The 14,944-nt window shown below is 38.0% G+C and overlaps 2 protein-coding genes and 1 long non-coding RNA gene across 14 annotated transcripts in view; 2 read left to right on the top strand and 1 right to left on the bottom strand.

Moving 5' to 3' along the window:
- LOC100647530 (transient receptor potential-gamma protein) overlaps positions 1-3,255 on the top strand; it is a 100,584-nt gene extending 97,329 nt beyond the window's left edge. For all 9 annotated transcript variants that reach the window (XM_048412489.1, XM_048412496.1, XM_020867224.2 and 6 more), the window contains one exon: positions 489-3,255. In XM_048412489.1, coding sequence (XP_048268446.1) covers positions 489-652 — 164 coding nt within the window. In that variant the 3' untranslated portion in view covers positions 653-3,255. The remainder of the gene's footprint in view (positions 1-488) is intronic.
- On the bottom strand, positions 3,224-14,897 carry LOC100647719 (spondin-1). 4 transcript variants are annotated; one of them, XM_012318955.3, is made up of 12 exons: positions 14,741-14,897; positions 9,244-9,432; positions 8,396-8,580; positions 7,969-8,160; positions 6,980-7,269; positions 5,825-6,228; positions 5,187-5,358; positions 4,784-5,033; positions 4,474-4,657; positions 3,870-4,033; positions 3,643-3,807; positions 3,224-3,534 (listed from the first exon to the last, which is right to left on the bottom strand). In XM_012318955.3, exons 2-12 carry the CDS (start codon positions 9,422-9,424, stop codon positions 3,454-3,456), a joined length of 2,268 nt encoding a protein of 755 aa, XP_012174345.1. In that variant the 5' UTR covers positions 9,425-9,432; positions 14,741-14,897; the 3' UTR covers positions 3,224-3,453. The 4 variants fall into 4 exon arrangements, with proteins under 4 accessions (XP_012174345.1, XP_003393770.1, XP_012174340.1 ...); XM_003393722.4 differs by lacking the exon at positions 14,741-14,897 and adding an exon at positions 12,994-13,204; XM_012318950.3 differs by lacking the exon at positions 14,741-14,897 and adding an exon at positions 12,441-12,604.
- On the top strand, positions 6,596-7,148 carry LOC125386406. The gene is made up of 2 exons (XR_007226523.1): positions 6,596-6,855; positions 6,917-7,148. It is a non-coding gene; the product is annotated as an uncharacterized LOC125386406 (long non-coding RNA).
- Positions 14,898-14,944: the final 47 nt, after the last annotated feature.

The following is a 14,944-nucleotide window of genomic DNA, read 5'->3' on the forward strand; positions in this document are numbered from 1 at the left end:
TTTTTCAGAAATCTGTAACTTTGAAAAATATCGAAAATTGGCATTGGATATCTTTTTACTTTTGTTCAACGCTGCAACATTATCGTATATTATTTTATGGGAAAGTAAATCTACGGAATATTTTTAAAAAATCACAATCGGAGAAAGGGAATTTTTACCTCTACCTGTACCTAACTGTACTTTGCAAAGAAAGTTACATATAACTCTTTATCTTGAACGGTAGCAAACATGAAATATCTCTATATATTACGATCGACTCAGGACCAGTACGATCGACGAAGGTTAAATAACCTTGAGCCACTCTTTTTACTTTGATACTTTGACTTCCAATAATCTTCAAATGGAACAAAGTCGAAACAATTCAGATTTTTACATATATCTGGTAAGCTATCAAAACGATAAGACGATGCTAGAGTATATTTGCACAGACACGAGCATAAGTGAATTCTAGCAACAGCTAGAAGATGTTGTTTGTTTGTGTTGCGAAGTGGTTCCGGCTGCTCCGCTGACACCATCAACGACGGAGGAGAGCGTGGTCGCGAGCAGTTCTCTCCCAGCGACCATGAAAAGGAACGGATCAGCGACGCAGCTACAGCGGCTTCCGGGTATCGAGCCGATATCCGGTCACGATGTATCCGGAGGATGGCTCTGAGGAGATTCAACGATCGCTCCGCAGCAACGTATCACGTACTGGAATCGATATTTGCGCGTAGGCGAGTTGCATTTCCACTGACCAGCAAAGGCTGGAACGACGACATCGATCGCGAAAGAGGATCGCGTAAGATCGCGTGGTCGTCGGCACACGCACAATGATGCCTTTTTGGCGACGACGCATTTCGCCGAGACAAAAAAAACTATATAGATATATATGTACATGTATTATTTAATAAGCGACGTCGCCCGTGAATCTCGAGCAACGCGAATTCGTCGACCCATCACGGCCCCCTTTACTTCGATGTTTCGTGGGAGAAGAAGAGAATGGGAGAGAGCCTAACTATAACTTTAATACGAGCGTCTTTCACCTAACGCGCCAACTTTCTCGTTTCCGGGGAAGAAAATTAACTTTCGCGGCGCTTTATGTCGCTCTGAGAAACAAAGTTTCTGAACACGTTACAGACCGAAAACGCGCGGCGCTTATCCTTCAGAGAAAAAATGTTTCCCCGAAAAAAACATCGCGAAGATTTTCATTAAAATTGTCCAAGTTTCCTCGCGTCGATCACGTCGACCTATATCGCGTTCCTAATGATCATACCAACGTAACTTATCATTTTCACGTGCTCACGCCATCGGAGTTAATCTCATCGTTGCCCGTGCGTAAACATTATCACCGATGATTTTATACCGTGAGAACGACGATCGGAACAGATGATACTTCCACGGAGATGATTTCGATCCGTTCCGTATCGTCTAACGACCTACTATTACTATACTGTTATTACTATTGCTACTACTGCCAGAACGGAAGGGGCAAGTGGGTCGACGATAACTAACCTAGTCAGCACTAGTCGGACGATCTCATACGAAAGAAGAGGATTGCGACGATCGGTAGTTGCGTTAACATTTTACGGACGATTATAATTAACTCAGAAAAACTGGAAGAATCGTTATCGTCGTTCACGTTAATGGACTGGCGAACATGTCGAATTTATGCATGCCGCTTCAGGAAGCTGGTCTGCTGAAGATCGGTGCTCTTTTACAATCTTCTCCCATTTTTTCATTCAACTAGTCATCTATTACTGCTTTATTTTATCATTCAACGAACTCTAGTCAATGATCCGTACTCAACCGTATAGTGTATTTTTTTTTTCTTTTTATCTTACTCTTTTATTCTGACGAAGAAGCGATTATCATAAGGGAAAGGAAGGAAGTAATCGAAATTTAGGATACGTTTCTCCCGGTCGATATTCGTTTCCGGAATTTCTAACAACTATTGTAGAATCTGCTGACAGCGATAAAACGGACGGCAGAATTGCACGAATCGAAAAACTTCGAACACGACGATTTCTTTTCTTCCCATTGACAAAAGGGAAGCGTATCCTAGCAAAAACGATTTGCTGCGTCCGCGGTAATCCTTTTTCCTTTATTAGCGGTTTACGAAGCAGGGAGGACGAGATAAATGTGTCACGACCAAAACAGAACGAGTCGTAGCGTAGTCGAGTAGAGGCCTAAAACAGATTAAGATCCGTACTACTTCCTAGATATTACGTGTACGTATGATAATAATTGTAATTAATGTGAAGCCGGTGTCAGGAACGCGGAAGAGAATCTCGTTATCCAAAGGATCCACTTGAATTTCCATCGTCTTCGTATCCTATTTGAGTTCGCGAGCCTGACAGACCGTACGTAATTACTATACCGCCTACGTGTATTATTTATGAGATTATTATTGTAAATGTAAAGTTAGATGTCCACTTGGCAAACGTCGTAGTGAGTGTTATCTTGTGAAGCGGTTATCATTGTAAAGAAACAAACAAACAAAAAAAAAAAAAAGAAAAGAAAGAAGGAGACAAATAGAAACGCGAAACAAGGTGAGAAAGAAGCATGCAGTGGAACGAGAGTACACGCAAAACGGAACCAACGTTTTATTAACGACCTAAGCCGGTTGAAACAATAGATCGTAACTCGAAGACGAATCATAGAATTTAGCGGAATTTTTTAACGATCGAAATTAATATCGTTTCCGATAGCACAGCATTCATCATCAGAAGTCAGATATTTTATAGAGAATACGCGATCTGTTAGATCGGGGGTAAGAGTGCAGAAGTATAGGAGACCTCGAGATTAGCCATTTTGCAGCGTTATCGTTTCGTAAATATTTGTTAAAACTTGATTAAAAATATTTACAAAAATTATAAGAGTTTCGTAAAGATATACGAGTTTCTATAACTGTCAGGGTACGATTCGAATTATTGTATATCGATGTTGAAGAAAACGAAAGATATGTTTAACAGATAAACGATTATTATCGAAACTAATTGAAATTAATATTGAAAAAAGCTTCTGTGCTTGTTTTTGCTACATGGCCTACTCCGGACGCGCGTGAGTTTCCCATCGAACGTATAAAACTCTTTCGGTTGCGAAAGTTTCGTTTGGCGCTGTTTGTTAAACGAAGAGAGAAACATATTTGAACGCAATACGGGAGGTCCATTTTTCGATTACGTGCGTTTGCGATCATAGCCCAGCGTATTTGAGAAACTCAAACTGAGAATAGAGAGATCACGAGTGACCATTAATAAAATACCATTTATTCTGATACATCGGTTTCTTTCATACCTGTCATATCATATACAAGCTAATGTTATAATCTGCCACCAGAATTCATAATTTTAGAGGAGAAGCAATACTTCTTTACAAAATTTTTTATACAAAACCGACAACTTTTTTTACACGAAGTCCCAGATACATATTTCATCTTTTATTCGTCGCCAAAATTGATCGAATTTCTTCAAAGTGTTACTCGCATGGCGCTAGCTGGCATCTGTATCGCCGCTGAAGCTTCTTGGGACAAGGATTTCCTCCGTTTTGCGGCTCTTGCTGGAAATTCCAAATATCAATTAGTAATTACTAATTACAATACGATGATAATAATTAATAATAATAGAAGTAAATATTATCATTTTATTCAAAGTTTATCCGACTCACCAGGATTGTACGATAACTGGTAACACGGCCTGTACCACATGTAACGCTACAAGGTGACCAAGGTGACCACTTGCTCACACGACAATCGACAGGTTCTGCGTTAGGTATCAGGCCATTTCTAGCGTCAGCTTCACTGATGGGCTGCCCGCTAAGAATGTCTCGTACCTGGAATTAAATGAAGATTTCACTTTAAGAATCGTTCACACCAAACTAATAAAAATACTCACAATACGACAGGTATTGTTGCACTCTTCGGCAGTCAAGAAGTTGTTCCTGTTACCACGACAACCTCCATAACCAAAGGGTACGCACATCAGTTTCTGAGGAACGAACGCCCACCTCTGGAAGTAACCCCTGCAGGGTCCAGGATCAGCTTGTTCCATACAAATCACTGAAATACAATAGTAAACCAATGTAAAATTCCATTCGTCCAAACTGCTCCTATTGAAATGAAATTTTGGATAGAACGCAATTAACTCTTAATGTATAAATTCCATTCAAAAATATTTGGGAAACGAGTCTTGCGAAATTATTCGAACTACAATCTCTAGTTAAAATATCCTATTTAATATATTTTTCGTTTCTCAATATATACTGAAATATTTTAAGTTCCCTGTACCCTTTTTACTTTTTAGGTGAGATTTTATTATACAAACTGCGAAATAATTATTAAAATATTCTAAATTAGACAATGAAAAACAAAGACACAAAGAATAATAAACTTTCAGTTTGCTCGATTATATCAAAATGATAGATAGGATACTTGAATTAAGGAGAGTAAAATACTGCACCCGATTTACACGCCACTTTCGAATTTTTCTAACATTTTACCTTTTGCAGTCGCCATGTCGAAAGTACAGTCAGCCTGCTCCAAACACGGACGTTGCTGCAGCAATTCCAATTTAGAGGAGCAATGTTGCTGCTGTGACGGGTCTACCATCAACAGTCTGGTTCTCAATTTTACCCCCTTTCCGCAAGAAGCGCTACACGGAGACCAATCGGACCACTCAGTCACCTGAAACAAATGTTACATCTTACACACGAACTAACCATGATTCAACGTTTGAATTCAGTGCTCAAGACACGCTACAGGAAGCGCTAAAGGAACTAAATCTTTACAACCAGGGCGCAGGTAGCATACCTTGCACGTAGGATCGATCTGTTCCTCTAAGCCAGGCACGCACGCCGCTTCCATACATTTTTCTTTCTCGACAATGGAAACGTGAGGACATCGTTTACGACCCATACTATTCTGGAATCGTCTTGTTCTCATCTTCAGCCCCGGGCCACACGTAGAGGAGCACTCGGACCAGGAACCCCAATCAGTTGTCTCGCAAAAAGGATTATTAAGAACCGGCAGCAAATCGGTATCGTCTGTCTCCTCCTCTCCACTGAAGTCAGTGAAATAATAAATTTATAAAAGAGACGCGTACAGTTTATGATTTAATTGACTAATATCATTGTTCGAGGAAATGTTTACTAGCAGTAATTTCATTGTTTGTTTAAAGCATATAGAGTTTCCAATATGTTTTCCATATACTTACGGGCATTCCGGGATCGATGAGACACACATTTCCTTTGAAACTAATTGCCTGTTGCACTTGAACATTGCTGCTTTTTCAGGCATTAGGTATGACCTAGTACGCATTCTCAGTCCTTTGCCGCAAGTCACCGAGCAGCTTGACCAAGCTGTGTACTCTGTAGTCTGACATTCGGCTGAAAATAATAAGAAAATTAGATTAAACGTTAAAAGGCGTAAGTAAGTATGGTTTGTTAGAAGAGTGACTTAATTAGGAAGAGTAAATTTCTTATGAAATTAATTTGAGTTAGAAAGAAAATTATTAATAACTCGATCATTTAGCGACGAACAAATTTTATTTCTTTTACAATTTAAACAATAATCTTTACGCTTTGAGGCACTTTATTCCTAATAAAGTATTATTTATGTATATTGCTTATTGTCAAACGAAAGATTAAGACAATCTCCGAATTCTAGCATTCTTTTTATTAAATAGCATAATTTTGTTAGTTGACATAATAACATTCTCTATATTCTAGAAAATAATTTACATTTAGCGTTAATTGTCAATATTTCTAAATTAACAATTTTTCTTAAATATATCACTCTTCTAGCAAAACGACTATACTGCAATTAAATAAGAGGACATCGAATGTCGCCTACGTCTAGAAGTATCCTCGGTGTTTTCAGCTACCTCGAGCTGCGTGACTTGTTGCTGAAGAATTTCCTCGTCGCAACCCCGCGGAATAATTTTCTCTCTATTCAAATACAACCTGGCTAATGGCTGCATGGGCCTTCCAGTTGGGTCGTAAAACGGTGATCTGGGATCTTCAGGGTACAGAGTGGTGATTGGTTTCATCTTCTCGCGCGGCTTTGTTTCAGAATTGGGCGACATGTAGGAGATTCCATTGTCAGTGCCAGCGTCCCACGGGTATAAATCGATTATCTCGCTTTTGGTCCAGGTACAGTCCTTTCTGCAGAGATTTAGTTTACTAACACCGACGACCCAATCTGGAGAAGGGCCAAACATGGAAGCTGCAGATATCATGGGATGTAGCCTATCCACTCTAGAATAATGTGAAATAGAAATAAGATTAATTAAAAAAAGTTTTTAAACATCAAGGTCTTCATGGCCCGGGTTTCTGCAGTTAATACTATTTGTATTCAACATAATCGTGTCCAATAAGAATATTATTTCAACGTTTCGCTGGTATTGCAGCCACCTTCTTCGTGTCAATTCTGAAATTGTCATATTTTAGTACCTCTACATAGCTGGATATTCTATATGAAGAGCGTACGGAAAGATAATAATAAGCGTATTTTTGTTAGCATTTTTATCCTGATGTTACTTATTTATATTTAATGAGTGCTTATCAAGATCATCTTTTAATTCCTTGACTTATATTTAAAACAACCTTTGCTGATGTTTCTCTTTCTACAACTAGGCAAACGAATATTATATAGCATCTTTAATTTCTGTACAGTACATTTCAACTTCTTAGCAAAATATTCATTATATCACACAATTGCTGTAAATGTATTTATAATTATGTCGTAGAAGAATTATGTTTAGTTAAACCATAAAGTTGTAGAATATTAATAATACTGATTTCAAAATATCGTAGGTCAAGAAGTGAAAAAATCTGGCATGGATCATTTTTGTTACGAGCCCCTCAATTATCCAATTAATCCAGGTAATATAGTAACAACTGTTGAAGAAAAGTTTTTCCATTTTTTTCACCTTTCTTTTCACAGAAATTGTTACAGAACACCAAGATACCGTGCCAACAATAACAACCAAAAAATGCAAATAATTACTTGAAACTGCTGGTAGTATTGCTGTTTACGTTTGGGTACCACAATCCAGCAGCTTTGATGAGCGTTTTTAATTTATTTCCGGTCTGAGCCCTGAGCTCAGATTCTACTCCTGATGCGGATCCCCACTCAGCTAACTGCCGGAAGCCATCAGTTGCGATGTGGTCCTTACCCCAGAAGGAAAATGTCGGCACGTGAGAAGCACCGATTAGGTCACTGAAGTGGGTCAACCAAATAGAAAATGGAAAGTCTTTTGGATGAGTCACGTTTGACCAGAGTCCTTCCATTGTCAACTGAAACGCGAAGGTAGAAATTGCTGAGAAGCCATCTAGCTTTCAAGCCTTTACGAAGTATTACGCATCGATTTTTACGAAATTGTGTATGGTATAAATACCGACTGATCTCCGTGAGATCGGCGCCAAGTGATTTACAGCACAATTTCTCACGATGACAGTTTAACGTACCATTAAGTTCCTTTCTTTTCTTATCACGTTTAAACGTGTTTACAAGAAGCGCAATTTATCTTTATTACGAGATACGTGCTGACTATATCACACATTGTTAACTATCATACAGTATACTGAATACAATTTTATGAAATTCGATGCTTCACATCTTATGAAATTTTTCTTGCATCGGTCAAATTTAATCTTTAATTAAGCTCTGTTACGGTATTAAATTTCCTCAGTTTTTCAATTAAAAAATAAGCAAACTTCCGATGTGTTTGAATGTCAAATTTAAGCTTTCGAATATTAGCTCCAAATTTGAACAAATGAGTCTTGGCAGTCGTCAACATAATGTGTTACTTTAGAATTTGTAACTAGTTGCCGAAAACGTTTCAAAGTCTTTGAGTAGATACTGATTGCAAAATTTAAAAAAGGATAAAAAATTATCCAAAGGACGTAACAGGGTTAAATTCTCGCAATTACACAAATTAAAACAAAATTTTAGTTTCGAGCCGCGTTTGCCAGATATTCGGCCAGCTCACTCACCGAGTATTTTGCCTCGTCGCAGGCGCAGCACTTGTCCACATTGAAGGTCGCGGTCTCGGCTGCTTCCATTTCGCAGAAGGTCTTGGTTAGGCCAACGTCCTCGGCGTACCATCGCACGCTATTCTCCAGTACCATAGCTGTAAAGATAACGCATCCTGATCCTGACGGCGGTGCCTTCCACATCACTTGGATCTGTGCCAAGGTAACAACGTTTAAACTGTCTCGTTGCGGAAGCTCGCGGACTCTGGCCACGATAACGCGATGGAATCAAACATCACCGACCGTTGGCCAGTAGCCAACCAGAAATTTATTTGTTATCTATCTCTGTACATTTTCACCAACATAAGGCTAGGTACCAGACGTTTAAAAAAAGGAAGCTAATTCATATGTACGCATAGGCATGAAGGCTGTATAAAGGCTAATTCACCTCTGTTTTCGGATAATCGGAAGCTTCCGAGATGGTGTTGACGCAGTCTTCGTTGAACGTGGTCAAAGAATCGGAAAACAGTTGAAAGTATCCTACTCGAGCGTTAAGATTATTTGGAGCGTGTTGAGAATTCACCGAGAGCGTGAAACGCGTGAACTGTTGCAGCCTTTCGTGCGTTTGTGATCCTGAAAACGATCCGAATTTTTAGAGAGAAACGTTAAACGTGCGGCGAATTCCTTGAAGAATGACAAACGCTATTCCGATCAAATGGAATATCTATTTGACCGGAAACTTTACCCAAATATTCTTATAGACTTCAAGAACTGTTCGCGAGTTTATTACAAGCAGGAAACGATCGTTTGATCATAAAGCGTTTGTGAATATCTCGTGAATATCTTTGTTGCTGAGCACGCGCCTTCCAAGCGTTCATTCATGGCAGGTCCAGTGCTCAGCTGTTCACATTTTTCGGTGTAAACACTGTAGGATGGATGAGTGGTGCTGAATATTTCGAGATTGGTAAAAGACAGAGTTAGATATGATCGTGGATGACACAATGAACTCGATTCATGGAGATCGACGATCTACGCATTACTATGCAGTTACTACTATAATACGAGGCTACATGCTTCTGTTCAATCTCCAGGCAGCTCGTGTACAACTCATAGAACAGTTCATAAACATTTCTGGTTAGTGTGGACCCAACTCTAGAAGATTATTTACTTTCTGGAATGTGTAGATGGTTAAACAAGAAACCTTGGTGGTCGAGCAGGTTAAATTATATGGTTGTACGCTGTAAATATCGCGATCTTGGAAAGGGAAGCCAATAAACACGGGGTAAACGTCGTTACCTTGCAAACTGATCGTGTAAACAGCGTTGGGAATATATTTGTCGGCCTTCCCGCTAACGAGTATCCTATAGCCACCGTCGCCCGTAGTCCTCGGAGCGGAAGTTTGTTCCGCGGTCGGTCGCATAGGACATCCGGCCTGTACCGCCATCACCAGACACGTTGTCACGGTCAGGAACAACATCGTGCAGTCTGAAATGATGGATGCGTTTCAGATCGATTGTGTCAAATACAAATTCTCACGCTGGCCAAGTGTAGTCATGCTGACTCGATAACTTGCGGTATCGGTCATCTGGTAATTATCGTTCACATAGAGACTAATGAGGTATATTAATAAAATGTGTAAATAAAATAGATAGGTCATTGAAACTCGTATCGTTTACAACTATATCAAATCTTGTCTAATATGAAGTATACAAAATTTGAAGATAGTAACGAGTTAGATGTCTAAGAATATACCAAATACGCGCGATGAAAAATACCGAAAATATTCAAAGTAAAGCGTTCTTTAGAATATTAAAAGTGTGAAAGAAATCTGCGTTTTATTTTTATAATCACACTGATAAAAAAAATCGATTTACATAAACATGCACAAATTGTTTATCACAATAGCACAGTGTAGGTGCATTCTCCAGAACACGTGTCATAACACAATCACAAACAGGTTGGTGCCTCTCTTTTGTATAGACAGGTTACAGAAGCCTTCCATTGAAAACGCAGCAGTCGTTAGAAAACGAACGCACGCTCCGGTAATCACCTGTGCAGATTCTAAACGACAGGGAGATAGAGATAAAGGAATCCCGCATGGAAGATACGCGCGTGTTTAAAATAAGAATTTTAATTACAGTACCCGCATCGTACGATTACGCGATAGTAAACTCAATAGCAGTTATAATAAAGCAACGATAAGTATCGCCGCTAAAATGTAAATAAATATGCAAATATCTATGAGCGCTCCCGAGCAATTAGTTTCAAGATATTACAGATGAACCGTAGCGTTTACGGTAACGGTATCGTTCTGGTGTAATTGTTGTAGGAGGTTCAGACGATAAAAGGTTTAAAAAAAGAAATGACACGCGTATGCCGGAGAGATCGAAGCGAGCACAATGAGCGGGCGGCTAATGATCGAGCAGAGGACTAGAGAATCTAAAGATGCATCGGATTACGCGCCAGCGTGTCCGCGAAGTGGGTCGGGAGTTCGAACCGGCTCTCGAGATCACCACTCTCGACATGTAGGTGTAGGTTTCTAGAACGCTGGACTTGCTGTGGATCGCAGAAACAGGGACACGCGAAAACCGTCGCGTGTCTCCGTTTCGGGGCGGGTTCCACCTTGTAGATTTTAGAACATCGATCTTCAAATACTTTCATTCACAGAGAGGTTGCCAAACGAGTTACAGAATGGAGGAAGAGATCAAGTGTGGAAAGTAAAAGTTGATGAAGAACTAAACGTAAAAATTTGAATGCAAGTGCTGGGCAACGAAGAAACTTTCAATGTACACTACAGTTCAAAATTATTTACATACTTATTGATTTCTGACAAGATTTATCTTCATTATGGATATACGTATGAATTGAAGCGGAATTATTTTATTCTATATAATTATGTCTACAGCGGTTAAGGTATAAAATATAACGATAAATATAGGTGCAACGCAAGTCCCAAAATTACTCGTAAAATTCGATTAAAATTGCGTAGTGTGACATTTGCTAAAATTCAAATGTCGTCAAATAATCAACCAAAAGCGACGAAATAATAATGAACAGTAGTGTGTATATTATTAAATCGAAGTAGTTGATGTTACAGAGAAGAAAAAAAAGCAGCGATAGTCAGTCTTTAAGCTGAAGTAATTGCCAGTTAGAACGAGTTAGAATAATTTATGGCTCGTTCTGTTCTTGTAAACATCTACGTTAATATTCTTCACTTAAAAAAATAAATAGCATTTTTTGAAACTATGAAAATTAAAATGTACAATACTATGGATGATATCAATGCTATAGAGATCCTATAAAAATTTACGTTTAATCGATCCATACCTTATCGCTCGATCTTTTTAATCCTTTTTATATCGCAAATTTTTGCTCACCTCCAAAAACACGATAAAAATTAATAATAAATTCCAGGATCGCTGATATCACACGTTACTGCCGTACGAGTCGTGAAAAGAAAATGATCCGCGCCTAACGGCGGCGAACTGTAGTTCACCACCGCGAGCTCAACGCCCCTGACTGATTTCGTCGTGACTCACGACGTCCATGTGCAATTAAAAATAATAATCGTCGTGAAGTCACGTAATAAACGTGAAACGACGTTTTTTGGAACCTCTGAAAATTAGTGAAATGATCTTGAACCATTTAATCTGCTTGGAACTACTTAGTTATCGAAAACGAAATTGGCGATTACGCAAGCAGTTCGTATTTGTAAATTACTTGACTGTCCTCATGCCGCAAATATAGCAACCGAAGAAAGATAAGTAGCTGATTATGTAACGGTTGTCGTCTTATGCGAATATTAAAAAATTGTATGCAGTAAATAAAAAAATGAAAGAACTATACGAGATGTTAGATATCCAAATGGAACAGGAAGTGAGGGAGTTATATTAATCAACAGAATAATACAATTATTTAACGTAAATATGAAAAGAAGGGAACAGTCAAATCTATACAAGACAAGATTTTAGAAAGTGAATTGTATATACGTAAAATTTGTATGGACATAACTAAACAAACGAAACACAAGCGCAGATTTCTTTCATCTATTTAAATGATCTCGAAATCCATTAAAATCGGTCGACCGAATTTTACGTATGTTTAATAATTTCATGCATTTATGGGAAATTTAATGGTGCAAAACGCACAGAATATCGAGAAATATATGCAACACGAAAAATATAGTACTCGTTATCATATTGAATTAGCGAAACAATTGTCCAGTTGGATTTAATATTTTCAATTATATTCATAAAAGTATAACTTTGAGTAAATATCTGCAGTCTGATTAGACTATTTTACTTGAAAAATAAGAAACGTTTCTTGAAATTGTTTATGCAATATTATCAAATCCTTGTATCTTACGTTGCACATTTAACTATCTCATAAATGCAATCTGGTTATCACTGAGATGAACTTCTATATCGATCAACAATCACGTCGAACGATTGAATTATGGGACTAGACCCAAGGATTTCTCTCAGCCAATTTACCCGAGACTCCAGAGAAATTGCGAGCACAATGAAACTAGTCCTTCTGAAACTTGATTACACAGCTTCACGAAAATACGGAACACCGCGTAAGGTTAGGACCGATGAACTCGGTACGTCGAATGAAATTAGAACGATCGAAATGTCGGAACAGAACGAGACGCAACTTCTTTTATGAGGCTCGCCCTTTCACGCGCGCTCACGATTCCGCTTCGGGGTGTTTCGCTTACGGCAAAATTCGAAGTGGTTTACATTTCACCAAGAGACGATTACTTAACGATGTTCGGATAAAAATCGACGTATATGTAGCGGACGTTTCGTAACGAAATTGCTCGCAACTTCCACGCTCTTTTGCGATCAACGAACGGATTTTCTAATAATTAGCAAAACTATGAAAATTAATAATTATAAATGAGAACGAGCGAAAAAGAGATGCTTGGAGTTAATAGAAATCGTTCGAATAAAAAATATCACTTTACGACGAATAACGCTGGAATCAGTGAATTAATTGAACTTGATAGAAACGAAAATAAAAAGAAAGCGTGAAGCAACATACCTGCTATACCACTGCACATGTTGGTGATTTTCTGACACGATCACGCAATCTTTTTTCAGCGGACAGACAGAAAGAAGCCGAAACTGTAACGCGTACAGCAGAGCAGCCGAGATGTTAAGTAAAACGGGAGAACGATCGGACACGACTAAACGAGATGACGAACCGGACAGCCGGTATCGCGGGCCAGGAAAGTTAGCAGCGACGATTCGAAAAATATCAACTGCGGAAGCTCGCCCGCGCGTTCGACTTTGCTGATGTGAATTCTGTGTAAATCAACCATCGCTTTTCTTCGTTTTCGTAACTTTTCTTAACTTTTTATTCATTAAAATAATTTCCTAACTTTCGGTTTGAATATTTTTTAATTAGGTAAATGAAAAAGAACGAAATGAAAATAAATTGCTAAATAAATTTCGATAATACAGACATTAAGAGATGTTTGACATATTGAGGTTCTTCCATATGGATCAGGATAATTCCTATTCAAACATTGATTGACCCGTTTATGGGTAAAGCGCGTCTCCAAAAATCATATTGTAGGTATACTTTTTATGGACAATTTTTTATGAAATGATCATGAATCTCTTTTCCATTTATTTGTTATTTTTAAAACAAGCTCCAAAGAACGTAAATAGTATGTTTTTCGTAAATATTGTTTGTTACATATAATTATGTCACTTGCTTGATCGATAAGACACGTGTTTACGTTTCTTCTATGATAGATAGATAGACGTATATCGCTTTCCTGCAAACTCCACTTTCATTCCTAAAATCTAAATATATCGAGAGTGAAAAGTCAAAAATCACGAATCTTATCCTCCAACGAACGGTCACGTATGTGACGCATTAAACTGAAGGACTCTAATCGGCAGGCATTATCTGAAGTCATGAGGTCAGTTTTGGGTCGTCGTATCTTATTAAAAACAGCTTCCTGATAACGTGTACCAGATAGCCACCCACGTCTGCATTTATCAATATTTTATTCTTCTAGTTAACTAAAATTAATCTTTAAGCACCCATTCAACATCTTTAAAACGTTTCATCCCTCGTGTGAAATAAATCAAGAAAAAGAAATTCCAAAATCTTGATTATCAGAGCACTGATTAATAAACCGATCGATTATCAGATCACTGATTAATGAAAGCGAAAGATTTGGAGATGATCTCTTAGAAAGAAAACATTGGCAAACGACAACAAAAAATTGAAACAAGTCATTACACTTTTATTCGAAAGTTTTTCTTCGATATTACTATTTATGAGATATATTGAACAAATGATCGGCCATATGAAGGCAAAGTTATCCAATTGTCCGAAAAATTCGATTATACACAGAAACATGTGCCATGATTTTCATGCACTTAAGGGAAATTCCAAATTGCAAAAATGCATAGAATGCGGGTGATGTAGGAATATACATAAAATATTCAAAATAGGATACTAATAATAATATTCAACGCGTTAAATAATTTTCTATGTGAGTTCCATTTTTCTAACAGGGTTCGTAAAAATAAGAATTGAAGCGTTTGCAGCGATAGAAATAGCAGTTCGAATATTTAGATTACATTTATCGGAAAAGATAAAAGATATAGGTTTAGAGAAGGACATTGAAAAGTTTCACATTCAAAGGTGTAAAAGCTCATCATTACGATCGTTAGTTGACTACGAATTTATACGTACATGTATTCATTTTAGCACGTTTTAAAAAGTGATTTGATTTTGCTTGATCATAAATTAGTTTACGTAGGCTTACCCAAATTACTGCAAGATCGAGTTGTCTCCTTATTGCAATAGTTCCATCAATTTGCATAAATATACGCGGTCTAATTCAATGGCCATTTCGATGGCCAAGTTTCCACTCTACCATAGAAACCTCTCCGTTTCTCTCTTCGAATCACCTGCACGTCGAGTTAAAAGGAAACTCTATTTGAAAACAGCGCGTCGCTAGCGCGAGCAA

This window comes from Bombus terrestris, chromosome 2 (assembly GCF_910591885.1).
Source record: "Bombus terrestris chromosome 2, iyBomTerr1.2, whole genome shotgun sequence".
Lineage (NCBI taxonomy): Eukaryota > Metazoa > Arthropoda > Insecta > Hymenoptera > Apidae > Bombus > Bombus terrestris.

Excerpts from the sequence above, each read along its gene's own strand:
- LOC100647719 (XM_003393722.4), bottom strand. Across the intron at positions 4,658-4,783 it reads AGATCGATCCTACGTGCAAG|GTGACTGAGTGGTCCGATTG; the intron begins GTATGCTACCTG and ends CATTTGTTTCAG. Across the intron at positions 3,535-3,642 it reads CCAGTTATCGTACAATCCTG|CAAGAGCCGCAAAACGGAGG; the intron begins GTGAGTCGGATA and ends TGGAATTTCCAG.